Consider the following 16,487-nt stretch of genomic DNA (forward strand, 5'->3'; position numbering starts at 1 on the left):
TTGGGCCAACTTGGTCATGTATCGAATTCGGGTCTTAAGCCCATGTTGTGGGAGCCTCCCCCTGGTCGCCTCCAACCCTAGGTCGTTTCTCCTTTATATTCCACGCAGCCGCCGCTGTTAGACTTGGGTTTTGTTTAGAGTTTAGTTTTCCATTGAGAAACTGAATTGTTTATTGTAACTGTGGTGGCAAATCCTTTTACAGTGATCCAGGGCCCCCGTTCTTGATCTCCTCCACTGTGTCGATTAGTCCTTTGGAACCGAGTTCTTGAACCCTCACTTGAATATCCGCATCATTCATATCTGCAATTTCAGATTGTGTGTTTATACTTTCTTGCTTGTGTTCTTCGATTCGCTTGCAGGAACAGCCTTTTTGGTGAGGTCAATCAAGTTGTGCTTGGTTGATAACCAACGGAGCAGTGGTGTAACGGTTGCAGGGTTCGCATCGTGCTGATTTGAAGCCGGATCGCGAACGTCGAGTTCTCCACAAATCAAATTTATCATTTACCTCCAGAAGATCGGGCCTGACCCTCATCAGATAGAATATTTAGTGGGTTACTTAGTGGAGAATGATGTTGACACCTTGCATGAAAAGAGAATTCATCTAGTGAAGTTTAGCTTTATAAGAGTATATAATTTTCTCTAATCTGCGTTTGGGAAACACGAGAACGAATCAAAAGAAACTCCTTGTTTAGTTCAAAAAATGGACTGTAGCGCTTTCGTTTTTATTTAACAAACATTGTCCAATTATAGAGTAACTAGGCTTAAAAGATTGATCTCGTAATTTACAGGTAAACTGTGCAATTAGTTTTTATTTTCGTCTATATTTAGTGCTCTATGTATGTGCCGCAAGATTTGATGTGACAGAAAATTTTGAAAAGTTTTTAGTTTTTGGGGTGAACTAAATTGAAAAAAAACTGGAAGGAAACATATTCTAAACTCCAGAACAAATGAGGCCTTGTTCAGTTCGTGAAAAATTTTGGTTTTAGATATTGTAGTACTTTTGTTTGTATTTGGTAATTATTGTCCAATCATAGACTAATTAGGCTCAAAAGATTCATCTCGCAAATTACAGACAAACTATACAATTAGTTATTTTTAATCTATATTTAGTGTTTTATGCATATACCGTAAGATTCGATGTGATAGAGAATCTGAAATTTTTTTAAAAACTAAACAATGCCTGAGCGCAGCAGACTTATGCTGCAGCGGAGCGGACGACCAATCATAAAACCGAGCACACAAAAAAAAAGGCGAACCTACTCGATTTTGAGAAAAAAAAATTATCACATCGAATCTTATGATGTCTGTAATTTGCAATTTTAAACTTAGTTACTCCATAATTGGATAATATTGTCAGATCCAAATGGAAATGCCACAGTGTCCATTTTGCAAAAAGAGAATTGAAAGGCCTTATTTGGTTCAAAAAAATTTTGCAAAATTTTTCGAATCCCCGCCACATCGAATCTTGCGGCACACGTATGAAGTATTAATATAGATAAAAAATAACTAATTGCATAGTTTGTCTGTAATTTGCGAGACGAATCTTTTGAACCTAGTTAGTCCATCTCTACAACTAAAAATTATGGAGAGGACCCATCTACCACATCCATGGTGAAGCCACAGCTCCTCTTTTTACTATGGCCTTGTTTAGTTCCCACCGAAATCTAAAAAGTTTTCAAGATTTCCCGTCACATCGAATCTTGCGGCACATGCATGAAGCACTAAATATAAATGAAAACAAAAACTAATTACACAGTTTGCCTATAAATCATGAGACGAATCTTTTGACCCTAGTTAGTCTATGATTGGACAATATTTACCACAAGCAAACGAAAGTGCTACAGTAGCGAAATCAAAAAAATCCGCATCTAAACTGTTTTAGGCCTTGTTTAGATGCGAAAAGATTTTGAATTTTACTACTGTAACATTTTTGTTTATTTGTGGTAAATATTATCCAATTATGGATTAACTAGAATCAAAAGATTCGTCTCACGATTTACAGTTAAATTATGCAATTAGTTTTTATTTTCGTCTATGGCCTTGTTTAGTTCACCCTGAAAACCAAAAAGTTTTCAAGATTCCCTGTCACATCAAATCTTGTGGCACATGCATGAAACATTAAATATAGATGAAAATAAAAACTAATTACACAGTTTAGCTGTAAATCACGAGATAAATCTTTTGATCCTAGTTAGTCCATGATTAGATAATATTTGTCACAAACAAACGAAAGTGCTACAGTACTGAAAACTTTTCGCTTTTCGGAACTAAACAAGGCCTATATTTAATGCTTCATACATGTGCCGAAAGATTCGATGTGATAGAAAATCTTGAAATTTTTTTAGTTTTTGAGGTGAACTAAACAAGGTCTTAGGCCTTGTTTAGTTCACCCCGAAAAGCAAAAAGTTTTCAAGATTCTCCGTCACATCGAATCTTACGGCACATGCATGAAGCATTAAATATAGACGAAAGCAAAAACTAATTACACAGTTTAGCTGAAAATCGCGAGACGAATCTTTTAATCCTAGTTAATCCATAATTGGATAATATTTGTCACAAACAAACGAAAGTGCTACGGTACCGAAATCCGAAATCTTTTCGGAACTAAACAAGGCCTGGGTAAAACCGTAAAAGGACCTGAAAGGCGGAGAAACAACGCTGACGTCGTCCTTCCATAGCAAGGAACCACCCCACTGGGCCCACTAGTCCCGCCCCGCCGCGACGTCCGGAAACCGTCCGGCAGTCGTCCTTCCATAGCAAGAACCACCCCACTGGCGCCACTAGTCCCGCGCCCGCCGCGACATCCGGAAACCGTCCGGCAAAACCCCCCATAATAGCTTGTTCGCAATCACCGTCCCGTCCGGTGTCTCGTCGCCCTTTCCCGTTCCCTGCCGTCGTCGTCTCCACCACGGCTGCCAGAAACCCGGCTTAAACCCCGCCACCGCCAGCGACCCGTAGAGGATCGGAGACGATGTTCTACTCGCACACGATCCTCGCGCGGAATAGCCCGCTGCACCCCGTGTGGGTCGCCGCGCACCTCGAGTGCAAGATCAAGAAGCCGCAGATCGATGGCATTGACATCACCTCCTCCGCAGGTCCGTTGCCCCTCTCCCCCTCGCTCGCTCGCTCAAAGACGCTGTCTTTCGTCGTTAATTCTCTGCCCTCCGCTGCTAGAGCCAAGAAAAGTTTTTCTTCCCTCTGTTCGTAGGCAGAGGCTCCTCGTGTTCTGGTGGCCAAATGGGGAACAGTTGCGCTGCGCACAGAAAAGTCTTGATTTTTTTGGTGGAATTTCATGCGATGGGTACATTGCGCTAATATATGTTGTCCCTCCAGCATTGTGCAAGTCGAAGGGAGAAAAATGCCTTTCTTGAGTTTTTGTTTAGAGCCCATGTGTAGATCAAAGTTTAAAATAGCCCCTGTTAAAAATAGGGGAAACTTTTTTCAGCATGTAGCTATAGCAGTGCTATAGCGGCGCTATGATAGCTAGTGTTTTTATAAAAGATACATGAAAAACACAAGTAATTGATGAAAAAGATATGATAAATATGAATTTTGATGAATAAAAATATGTTTTCATAAGTCTAGGTAATATTACAAAATACCAATATGACATTACACTATGGTTTATGAAAGCTTTATTGTCTAAAATACCAAATTAGATGTAAATGATAAATGATAATCTAGTCTAAGATGGAGTTTTAAGAATCAGACTGAGAAGATTTATCATACGACGCTATAGCGTGTAATAGCGGTGAAATTTATTGTAACAAATGCAACTTAGCAGCGCTATAGCATGTAATAGCGGTGAAATTTGTGATAGCGGAAAAAATACAAATAATTTAGCGGCAAGCCTGTCTAGCAGCTATACGCTATTTTTTTCTTCGGTGTAGATTTTTTTTTGTCCCAGTAGGAAACTTTAACTACTCTAGCTAAAATTTAGCAAGGAGAACCGCCTTATTATGGATTCGGCTACTGAATACGAATTGGAGTGTTCAGTAAATTTGTTTCTGTCATAGGAATTTTGTCGAGAAGTGAAGGAATGCTATTTGGTTGGACGACTCTTCTTTATACGTTTACATTCTTTTCTCTCCTATGTTAATATAATATATATAGCCCGTAGCTTTGTGTAATGATTTGCTAGCATAAGGTAGAAAAGGCTTATCTGGTTGGGTTTTGGTAAGATGGAACAAAATGTCTTTAGGATTCAAGTAAAGCGGCAATTGTTGTGTAGTAGGCTGTCTGCATGATGTTGGGGCTTGTCATGCCCAAAGATTGATCTTTTGAACCGACAATCATGGGCATTTGAGATAATGCATGAATCCATTTTGTCAGTTAGATTTTTTTTATCAAAAATTCGAAAAGAAAATCTAAGGGAAGTAATAGAATTTGAAGTTATTGTTTCTTGTTTGAAGTGTTGTATCTGTTTTCCCTCATTTAACCCAAAATCAGTTATAATCCTTGTAATTTGTTGAGAAAATGATTTGGGAAGAACCTTAAGTTTTATCACTAGGATACAATTCACCAGATTCTTTTTGTCAAAAAAAAGTCACTATTCTATGTCCGGCATCAAATTTAATGCTTTCACCATGCAGCGGTCAAGTGTGCAATTATTATCATTTTGTTTCTCTTGCCCTTCAGCAGCTGGTTGTTAATGGTTTGCCTAATGTTACCTAGGCCTTGTTTAGTTCCGAAAAAATTTTGGATTTCGGTACTGTAGTACTTTCGTTTTTATTTGACAAACATTGTTCAATCATGGACTAAGTAGGCTCAAAAGATTCATCTCGTGATTTACAGGCAAACTGTGCAATTAGTCTTTGTTTTTGTCTATATTTAATACTCCATGCATATGCCGCAAGATTCGATGTGACAGAGAATCTTGAAAAGTTTTTGGTTTTTGGGGTGAACTAAACAAGGCCCTAATATTAAGCACTGAAACAATATCCCTTTAATGGAAGGTTACTCTGTACTCGCCATTTCATGGTTATTTTGCTATTCTATATTCCAGATATTTGGATTCATTTTCTGTGATTATGTCCTGGTGTTTATTCTGTAAACTATACCCTAGTCATCTAACACATGCCTTCTGCCTTTTCCAGAGAGTATAATGTTTCCAGAGGTTCCAATTGCTTTAAGATTATCAGGGCATCTTCTCCTAGGCCTAGTTCGCATTTATTCATGGAAGGTGAACTACCTGTTTCAAGATTGCAACCGAATGGTAACTACAATCAAAACTACCTTTGCTTCTGTGGAAGTAGATTTTCCAGTTGAGGTAGATCGGGCACCATTTGACTGCATGACATGGCCATCTACGTTAAATCTTGATCAGTTAAACCTAGATGATATAGTTTCTCAAATAAAGTAAGCATCCTTTTGGCTCTTTTCTCATTTTTCTATTTGTGTCATGCCCATGCAATCTCATTGTGATACTCTTGTTTTGTTGAACTTTCTGCAGTACACCTGATAATCATCAGAAGACTCTTGATCAGATTACTTTGTCTGGTAAGGGAAGTTCAATAAAGTAAATGCTCATGGACATCCAATTCATTCATTTAACTATCTCATTGGTGTTGCAGAAGGAGAATATGTGATGATAGATCTCGATGAGGTATTAATTATTGTATTATCTTGTTTCTTTTTTTATATTTTTACTTCTCAAATCACTAACATCTCACAGGCACCAGCTGCTGGTCTACTTGCATACATGGGGCCTCAACCATTTGAGGCAGGGTATGTTTCTTGAATAATTTCTTTCTTTCTGTCTAGTGTATACTTGTATCCTTTACAATCATGCAATCATGTCCAGGACATTCCCTCGATTTGTTGACGATCTTGGAGCAAATAACACTCTTAGCAATGAGATCCCTCTAGACCCTCATCCTGGCAATATGATAGAAAACCAAAATCCATTAGATGGAGCACAAGATCCGCCAGAAATAATGCGGGAAGCTCCACAGGAGGGGCCTGAACACTTCATAGATACAGTTTTTGGAAATGATGACCCCATGGTGTTGAGCCAGGATTCTTCACCGTTTGCACAGAACAAGGTTATCACCCCTCCAGCAATGGATGGAACTTCTGCTCAACAATTAGCTGGGAGACACATACTCTTACGAAGTCCTATCACATATGATCTTATTGATGATGTCAAGCCCCTACATTCTGGTTAGTATTTGTTTGCTGGCACATTATGCATCTGAAGTAACTGTCTATCTGTCTTCAACTTCTCTTTCGTTTTAATAGAACTGAAGCTGTTCTGTTTTTCGACCAGCATCAGTTGTATGGTATATGCTAGAAGGTCAGGAGAAATGCATTTTTATCTCAATGAGTAGATATCTTATGATCCAACTTTCCTTATTTTCTGATTTTAGACAACCAGTTACCTGAATTGCGGCTTGAATCATCCCCACCTCCACCTCAAGGACAAGACAAAAAGAGAAAGAGAGAGATGGTGTTTGACAATGAAATAATGCTTTCCAATGAGTAAGTGACAATTTCTGACCCTCATTTGAATTGACACTCGTTTCTGTTTACTTGAGTAGTTGTCATGGGTCATGACAGGAGGCCTCAATGACAGTAGTATAAAAGTGTGGAGTCGTTTGAAAATGATTTGATATTTTTTACCTTTTCAAATCAGATAATCTCAGATCAATGTGTTTGTTCAAAACATAAAAATATAAAATGCTGTTTTTGAATTTCCTTTCCATAATAAACTCATAAGAATTATGTCACCCTTGACCTCTCCAGACAATAATTGTAACAAATGCAAACATCTTATGTGTATTGTATTCGTTCATGATACATGGTGATGCTGTTATGACCGGCATCCAATACCAGCGCCGCAGGCCCAATGGTGGCTAAGGGGTGCTGGCGGCTGCTGGGGTCAAGGCCCATATTTATTATATTTATTAGAGATAAATTAGATTAATTTTCATATTATTCCAGAGACCTATATATATATTGTAAGAACTATTCAGAGGGGATTAAGTAGAAACATATTATTGTTTCCGGCTTCCTCAGGGAGCCGGGAGAAACCCTAGCCGCCTTTGCCCTAACTGCTCCAGCCAGCAGAACGGCGCCCACGCGCCGTTGCCGAGGTCTCAGGCCTCGCCCTCCAATCTTCCACCCCTACAACCTACGCAGCAACTCCGGTAGGGCTCCTAGTCCTATCAACCTGGTATCAGAGACCTTGTCGATCATGGAGCAGCCGCCCGCTGCCGCCGCCGGCGCGACGGAATCGCTGATTTCCCCAACTTCCAGTGCGCCTCCAGCAACCTCGGGTGCGCTGCTGCCTTCCTCGTCCCAGCCGCTGTCGGGCTCTGTCCGTCCGCGGCCGGTCCTCACGCCGGAGGAGGTCACGGCCTCCATTGTCCACCTCAGCCACAGCGTCAAGGAGCTGCAGGACATGATGAAGGCGTTCCTCAGCGTCCAGCAGGGGGCGCCAGCACACCAGTCGCCCAACCCGCCACCTACGTTGCCGTCATCGTCGGTTCCGCTCATCACCTACCCGTACGGGATGCCCTCCGATCCCATGCCATCGGCGGCAACCTCTGCCCAGCCGGTGGGGACTCAAGTACCGCTCCACCTGCTGCAGTTTCCGCCGTCTCCTTCGCCAATCCCGACGTGGGCGTATGGTTCGTCGGCAGCGCCCTATCCCGGAGCCGCGCCGGTCTACTCCTCGTCCCCGCTGCGGACAGCCATCCCACCGGCGCCCTCGACGGGCAGTCCCGTCGACCATGGGGGACCCTATGCATCGGGCACCCTGTACGGCGGCGTGGATGGACTGCTGTTCCACGCCACCAGCGCCGGCTCGACAGCTGCTGCGACAGCGGCGCCCGCACGTCCTGGTTTGTCCCTGGGTACCGACCAGGGAGCCCACTACGAGCACTACCCGCTGGGACGCGGGAGCAGCCTCGATCGGCTGCCTCACAAGACTCACCGCCTGGACTTCGAGACATATGATGGTTCTGAGGATCCCCTGAATTGGCTCAATCACTGCGAGCAGTTTTTCAGGGGACAACGCTGGCCGGCCTCTGACAGAACATGGATGGCGTCCTATCACCTCCGCGAGCTGGCTCAGACGTGGTACTACGCCCTCGAGCAGGACGAGGGCATGCCGTCGTGGGAGCGCTTCGTCGACCTGTGCCGTCAGCGCTTCGGTCCTCCTATTCGCGGCACCAGAGCGGCGGAGTTGGGGCGCCTGCCGTGGCACTCTACCGTCCAGGAGTTCGCCGACCGGTTCCAGGCGGTGTCCTGCCACGCCCAAGGCCTCTCCACCAAGCTAAAGGCAGACCTCTTTGTTGGTGGCCTCCCTGAGTACATCCGGGTCGACGTGGAGATGCGCGAACCGCCCGACGTCCAGACGGCCATCTACTTGGCGCGGGCGTTCGAGCGCCGGGCGGCGGCCATGCAGACTGCGCCACCACCGCGCGCCGCGCGACCTCCACCACGCGCTGGCCTGCCTCCGCGCGCCCCGCTTCCACCAGCTGGGGCTCCAGCGCCGGGAGCTGCTACAAACGCAGGAGCCCAGGGGGCGCCACCGGCTCGCCAGTTCCGCCGCCTGTCTCCGGCCGAACAAGCGGAACGCCGCCGCCAGGGGCTGTGTTTCAACTGTGATGAACCTTATGTCCGGGGACACGTGTGCCCTCGGCTGTTCTACTTGGAGTCCGCCGACTATGTCGAGGAGGAGGAACAGGAAGCGGCTGCGGCAGACTTCGACGCCGCAGCTTACCCGGAGGAGCCTGCCGACAGCCATGCTAACGCACTCGTCGTGTCTCTCCATGCTGTTGCAGGAATTCGCCCGCCCAACGCCATGCTCCTTCCCGTTACCATCAAGGGCGAGCGCTTCCTCGCCCTACTCGACTCCGGCTCCACGCACACGTTCATCAAGAGAGCCGCGATGCGTCGCCTCGGGTTGGCCCCTGCGGGTGGCGAGCACCTGCGGGTTCAGGTGGCCAACGGGGACCACATGACGTGCGAAGGTGTCGCCAAGAACGTGCCCATCCGCATCGGCAAGGAGGACTTCACTGTCACAGGGGTGGGCATCGACTTGGGAGCCTTCGACGTCATCCTAGGCTTCGACTTCATTCGCGCGCTAGGGCCGGTGCTGTGGGACTGCGACGCCCTCACCATGGAGTTCACGCGCGCGGGACGCCGCGTCACCTGGCAAGGCGTGCCAGGTCCTCAGGCCGCTGCTCCGCAGCAGGGGGTGGCCGCGGTCAGAGCAGACCCGCAGCTACCCCTCCTGGACCGTCTTCTGGAGCAGCACGCCCACATCTTCGACGAGCCCAAGGGGCTGCCGCCAGCTCGCCCCTACGATCACCGCATCCATCTGCTGCCCGGTACAGCCCCCGTCGCGGTGCGCCCATATCGGTACCCGCAGCTGCAGAAGGATGAGCTGGAACGTCAATGCGCCGCTATGCTTGCGCAAGGGATCATCAGACCGAGCACATCTCCCTTCTCCGCGCCCGTCCTCTTGGTGCGGAAGGCCGATTCCTCGTGGCGCTTCTGCATCGACTACCGCGCCCTCAATGCCAAGACCTCCAAGGACAAATTCCCGATCCCCGTCGTTGACGAGCTCTTGGATGAGCTCCACGGGGCGCGCTTCTTCACCAAGCTCGACCTACGTTCCGGCTACCACCAGGTGCGCATGCACCCAGAGGACATCGCCAAGACGGCGTTCAGGACGCATCACGGCCATTTCGAGTTCCTGGTGATGCCGTTCGGGCTATCCAACGCCCCGGCAACCTTCCAGGCTTTGATGAACGACGTCCTGCGACCCTACTTGCGGCGGTTCGTGCTGGTATTTTTTGATGACATCTTAATTTACAGCTCCTCGTGGTCCGAGCATTTGCAGCACGTCGGCATCGTCCTCAGCGCACTACGGGCGCACCACCTCCACCTCAAGCGCTCTAAGTGCTCCTTTGGAGCATCTTCGGTGGCCTATCTGGGCCATGTGATCGCAGAAGGAGGAGTGGCCATGGACGCCGACAAGGTGGCCGCGGTGGCGGCATGGCCACCACCGCGTTCGGCGCGCGGTCTGCGTGGTTTCCTCGGCCTTGCCGGATACTACCGGAAGTTTATCCGGGACTTCGGCATCATCGCGGCTCCCCTGACGCGTCTCTTGCGGCGAGACGCGTTTGCGTGGGACGACGACGCAACGACGGCATTTGAGGCGCTCAAGCGCGCCTTGACCACGGGCCCAGTTCTCCAGATGCCCAACTTCGACGAACCCTTCATGGTGGACTGCGACGCGTCGGGGGCGGGGTTCGGCGCGGTGCTGCACCAGGGCGCTGGACCCCTCGCCTACTTCAGCCGGCCCTTTGCGGCTCGCCACCTCAAGTTGGCCGCGTATGAACGCGAGCTCATTGGGTTGGTACAGGCGGTCCGTCACTGGCGCCCATATCTGTGGGGGCGTCGCTTCCTGGTTCGCACGGATCATTACAGCTTGAAGTTTTTGCTGGACCAGCGTTTGTCTACAGTGCCCCAACATCAGTGGATCAGCAAATTGTTCGGCTTCGACTTCTCGGTGGAGTACCGACCGGGGCGCTACAATACTGTGGCGGATGCTCTATCCCGCCGCGATGCTGAGGATGAGGTGGCTGCTCGACCACCTGCGAGTGTCGGGGCGGTGTTCGCCGTGTCCGGCCCGTCGTTCGCCCTCCTGGACGAAATCCGACGTGCCACGACGACAGCACCAGATAGCTGCGCGCTACTGGACCAGTTGCGGGCCGGCGAGCTGGGCGACCCCTGGCATGTCGTTGACGGCCTGCTCCTCCATGGTTCCCGTGTCTGGGTACCAGACTATGGAGATCTACGACAGCAGGTGCTCCTTTTGGCGCATACGGCTGGCCACGAGGGCATCCAGAAGACGCTCCATCGCCTCCGCGCTCACTTCTTCATCCCACGGGACCGTGTGCTGGTCCAGGACTTGGTACGTTCTTGTACCACATGCCAGCGCAACAAGACGGAGACGGTGCAGCCGGCTGGACTCTTGCAGCCCCTTGATGTACCCACCCAGGTATGGGCGGATATATCAATGGACTTCATCGAGGGCCTGCCCAAGGTTGCGGGCAAGTCTGTCATCCTGACGGTGGTGGATCGCTTCTCCAAATACGCCCACTTCATCGCGCTGAGTCATCCCTACACCGCCACGACCGTCGCTCACGCCTTCTTCGACGGCATCGTCCGCCTTCACGGGTTTCCCCTCTCCATTGTCAGCGACCGGGATCCCGTGTTTACAGGTCGGGTGTGGCGTGATCTCTTCCAGATGGCCGGCGTCAAGTTACGCATGAGTACCGCCTTTCACCCGCAGACGGACGGCCAGTCGGAGGTGGTCAACAAGGTGATTGCCATGTACTTACGTTGTGTAACAGGTGATCATCCCCGGGCATGGGTGGATTGGCTCTCATGGGCGGAGTATTGCTACAACACGTCCTTCCACACCGCCCTTCGCGCCACGCCATTCGAGGTTGTCTACGGCCGCTCCCCGCCGCCTCTCCTGCCCTATACACCGGGCACGGCTCGTACAGAGGCCGCGGATGCTCTTCTTCGCTCCCGGGACGAGGTCCTGGCGGAGGTACGCCAGCGTCTGCTCCAGGCGCAGCAGCTGTCCAAGAAATACTACGATGCAGGCCACCGCGACGTCGAGTTCCAGGTGGGGGACTGGGTTTGGTTGCGGCTGCTCAACCGCACAACCCAGTCTCTGGTGCCCGGCGCCAAAGGGAAGCTCGGCCCCCGGTATGCTGGGCCATTCTGCATCTTGGAGCGCGTGGGCAACGTCGCCTATCGTCTTCAACTTCCGGAGGGCGCGCGTCTTCACGATGTCTTTCATGTGGGCTTGCTCAAGCGCCACCGTGGAGACCCCCCATCTGCCCCAGGAGCTCTTGGGCCGACTTTAGACGGCCGGTTGGCTCCAGCTCCAGCCAAGGCGCTCCGTGCCCAACAACGCCGCGGCTCGTGGCAGGTGCTTATTCAGTGGCGAGGCTTTCCTGAAGAGGATGCGACATGGGAGCTGGTCGACGAGTTCAAGACCTTCTACCCCGACTTCCAGCTCGAGGACGAGCTGTTTGCGCAGGCGGGGAGAGATGTTATGACCGGCATCCAATACCAGCGCCGCAGGCCCAATGGTGGCTAAGGGGTGCTGGCGGCTGCTGGGGTCAAGGCCCATATTTATTATATTTATTAGAGATAAATTAGATTAATTTTCATATTATATTCCAGAGACCTATATATATATTGTAAGAACTATTCAGAGGGGATTAAGCAGAAACATATTATTGTTTCCGGCTTCGAGCCGGGAGAAACCCTAGCCGCCTTTGCCCTAACTGCTCCAGCCAGCAGAACGGCGCCCACGCGCCGTTGCCGAGGTCTCAGGCCTCGCCCTCCAATCTTCCACCCCTACAACCTACGCAGCAACTCCGGTAGGGCTCCTAGTCCTATCAGATGCCTTCTGAAATAGGGTCCAACCCAAAGAATAAAATTATGTTCTTTATATGTTTTATTACAGTTTATGGAACACTGAACCTGAAGCCATACACTTTATTGAATCAGTTATAATTATATATGTGGAGCGACAGTGCCATATGAATGTTTTTAAGGAAAAGTGTCATATTGTGCTGCACGGCCTCCCTTGAACGTTGCCATATACTATAAAAACACCTTATTCATGGTAATCGTGTGCCTCTTGTTTTTATTTGTTGAAAATAGTTCCTCTAGAGCTATGGATAGACCCAGGTCCCATTTTGATGCAAAAATGCAATCCTCCATATACTTTTTACCATCACTAATACTGCATATGGTAGTTTTAGATAATTAGATAATGGTGACTAATATCTGGCCTCTGCACCAACTAGAGATCTACATAGCCCTTTATTCTTTTTACAATTGTGCACATCAGGAATTTGAACACCAAAAATTGCTTTCACCTGTATATGGTAGTGATAAGTTGTATGTTAAAAACATGACTTGATGCCTCTTCTGTTAATAGTGATACATTTGTGTATCTCTTTCACAGATATATGAAGGCTCAAAGTAAAGGTGTTGGATTAAATAAGTTAGCCTGCAAGAGGAGAAAACTACCTCAAACAGCCCTGGATATGTGGAAATTCAGCAGGACCAGCAGAAATGGCGCCAACTTATTGCTTGAACCCTTACTGCACGGTAAGCTAGTATGCTCTTGGATTTCAAAGGTTTACTCTGTCTTCACTTCAAAAATTATACCCTGAATTTACTCCTATTCAGGGATGTGTACTGACCTACATGTAACATACGAGAGAAACTTTCCCTGTGTTAGTGACCCTGATGCTGAGTCTGCCTCTTGTGAACCCATGATGATTGGTTATGGTGGTAGTCAGGATGCTCCTGCTAAAATACAGCTCACCCCAACGTCTCAGGGAAATAAAGATACACTGCCTGAAGATGATTTGACCCTAAAATCTCCAAGAAATTCAGATGCACAGCGTGAACCTCAACACACCCCCAAGTCACCAGGAGTTCCTGAGTTCCCTCTGTTCTCCACAGTAGATATGCCATGTCCAATAAGGGAAGATGATTCTCCTTTCAAAACAGTCCGTCAAACTCCACAGTCTGGGTTTGGAGGAACTGGTGTCCCTGAAGTACCTTCTGTCGGAATACCTGGACAAAGTACTCCTGACTCTGATCGTATGGTGTCCTTGTTTCCAGTCAGTGATGATTATGATGATCAGCCAGAGATTCCAGGGCTCATAAGTACTCCCGGTGGGATATCTAGTGCAGGTACTGGAACCAACGGATTAGGAAGCATGTCTGCTAGGACAAGGTAATGGTATCTGTTTGAGCTGATCCTATCGTTCTTATTCATGTTCAAGTTGTGACTTTTTTATATGGCACTCTAGGGCTGTTGCACTGTTCTTCAGAGACCGTGTGCCATCAACCCCGCCTGAAGAGCAACCTGGCAAATTCAGTTTGAGTAGAATCTTGGAAAGGAAAATAAGAAAGCAAGCTTCATGGATGTTCTTTGAGACAATGGTAATAGTTGCTTCTGGTGTTCTTTCTTGGCATACAATTGCTGTATTTACCCTTTCAGGATCAGGTACTTGTCTTGATTTTGGTGCGCGTGTTTTCTACAGGTTCTGACGAGTTGTGGCTACATCGATGTCCAACAAGGAGAACCGTATGGTGATATTGAAATCTCAATTAGACCCTTGCTCGCAGCAGCTAAATAACATTAACTAAGTCAATTCAGAATCACAGCAGACGGACCTCTCATTTCATCTGCTCGTAGAAAGACTGGTAAGATGTGCTGTGGCCTGTGGGTACCCGACCAATGGATGTATGATGAGTAGCCGATGAACCTACTAATTTTGTTGTCATCTGTGTTCGTACGAGGCCGCAGATGGCATTTCGTGATGTTTAGCATCCATCCGGAATGACAAGCTCCGTCACTGTTTCAGTTCAGATTTGAGATGCTTTTTCTCAACCTGTGCTATTGTCAACACTCAACAAGCCATGTGATGAATGGATCAAATAGACATAAGAAACTCATTCTAGGGAGTACCTGTGCAAATAGCGCGGTACAGTGGCGGACCTAGGATGACTAGGGCCAAATTTCGGTAGGGAAACACGGATAGTTACAGCATAGACATTCTTAAGGAAAGTTTGTAAATATAGTATGGTACAGTAACAGACAATATAATACATGATTCTCATAAAAATAACATGAAACATAAAAAAGAAACACCTAGTGCTAGTGACAATTTGGTGTATTTACATATCTTCCACTTTTGAGGAAATACCTTCACACAACTTACTTGAAGTATAGAGAAGAAATACCTTTAAAGTAGCTACTCTGCTCGGCGACGCATGGTCTAGCAGGCGTAAGCACCACACGAATGCCTAAGTGTGGCGGGCCGAGGCTGACAACTAAGGAGCAAGGCTTGCCCCATGAGGACGATGGTGGCAGCTGGCAGGTAGGGGCCATGGGGGCCAAGCGAGCTGCGCTTGCGACAATGATTGCGAGATGCGAGAGGGAGGTGAGGGCAACGGCGTGTGGGAAAGAAGTGGTGTGACCCTGCGAGCAGCGCATGATGTTGTGATCTGTCCTATCCACTTTAGTGAGTTGTTCTTGTTGGGTCAAAGATGATAGACCTGTTCCTAAGAAATTTGGGCCACGACTAGGAGCCACGACTAGGACCATAGCCCTACTGGCTCTAGGCCTAGGCCCGCCCCTGGCGCGTTATAATATATATTTTTTTAATTTGTAATAAGTGTGTATTGTATGATCGATTTAAGAGGGGGTGAATGATTGCGGAAGCTAACTGCAATTGACCCCCAAATTAATTCAAGACAACTCTGGTTCTAGTCACGGCCTCACCGAACAATATTGCCATGTTAATAAAAATAAAATTTCCATAAGTTTCGTTGCTCTAAAATTGTTCATGGCTTAGTGAAGGCAAAGACGACAAAACAAAGCTATTAGAAGAGTAACCACCGTAAGACATGCTATATTGTAAGTAAATTAATGAGTTTTTCAAATGGCTAAAAAAAGTTAGAAGCATATTTGTTGTGTTTCTCCAACGATTTACAAAATTCTAACTCTAAAATATAGAAAATAATTTAAATCAGAAATCTCGACTATTTCCAATTCACCGGGACCACTTTTATGTTTTATTTCTCTTTTACCCCCTCCATTGTCATTTCAAGAATCTTGGAGAGTCAAAATATCTCAAATTTGATCAATTTATGAGACCAACTAAGTATTATTATATTCTTCATTAGTTATATTTTCATAGTAATATATATTTGATATTATAAATCTTTTTATTTTTTCTATAATGTTAGTCAAATTTTAGATGCTTTGACTCTCTAATATTCTTAGAATGGCTTATAAATTGTGATGAAGTATTATATATTTGCACATGGAACCTTGTCCTACTCCTTATTCTTTCTCATATCCTTCCAGCTCTAAATTGGCATACACGTTGTGCCATTTGATCGGTTTTCAGTATTTGTTTGTTTTTTTTTCGAATTACAAAGTAGAACACACGCACACTCTATGCACATAAGCCTCACTCTTAGCGCATCCTCAACAAAGACATTCCTAGCTTTTTTTTACAATTACACAATACAACACATATGTCCAAACATGCACGCACACTTATCTCTATAAACATAGATATGCTAACCTTACCTCCATGAATACCTCTGAATGACACCTTCTGACTTGGCAGAACTTGAGATTCATAAAGTCATCACTGACACCTTATTGCCGATGGGAACGTCGCCTGCCACTGAAAGCATAGCTCCAATAAATTATAGAATGAATCTACAAAAATACGAGCATTCGTACCAAACAGTCGTGAACCTAGAGCGAATTATAGGAGGGGGTACACTTAGCTTGTGGGTGCATAGACATCTTCTATGGGGGTGCGTATATGATGAAATTTTAGACCTAATCATTGTTTTTATAAATTTTAGGGGGTGCATTTGCACCCCCTAATCAGCACGTAGCT

At 47.0% G+C, this 16,487-nt stretch overlaps 1 protein-coding gene across 1 annotated transcript; it reads left to right on the plus strand.

The window, feature by feature from the left end:
* On the plus strand, positions 2,548–14,455 carry LOC8073290 (sister chromatid cohesion 1 protein 3). Its single transcript, XM_002444100.2, has 12 exons — positions 2,548–3,095; positions 5,097–5,358; positions 5,453–5,499; positions 5,574–5,605; positions 5,675–5,727; positions 5,804–6,162; positions 6,241–6,276; positions 6,369–6,480; positions 13,013–13,158; positions 13,240–13,795; positions 13,872–14,004; positions 14,106–14,455. The coding sequence occupies exons 1-12, from the start codon at positions 2,972–2,974 to the stop codon at positions 14,199–14,201; spliced, it is 1,956 nt and encodes a 651-aa protein (XP_002444145.2). The 5' UTR covers positions 2,548–2,971; the 3' UTR covers positions 14,202–14,455.

This window comes from Sorghum bicolor, chromosome 7, assembly GCF_000003195.3.
Source record: "Sorghum bicolor cultivar BTx623 chromosome 7, Sorghum_bicolor_NCBIv3, whole genome shotgun sequence".
In the NCBI taxonomy this organism is placed as follows: Eukaryota; Viridiplantae; Streptophyta; class Magnoliopsida; order Poales; family Poaceae; genus Sorghum; species Sorghum bicolor.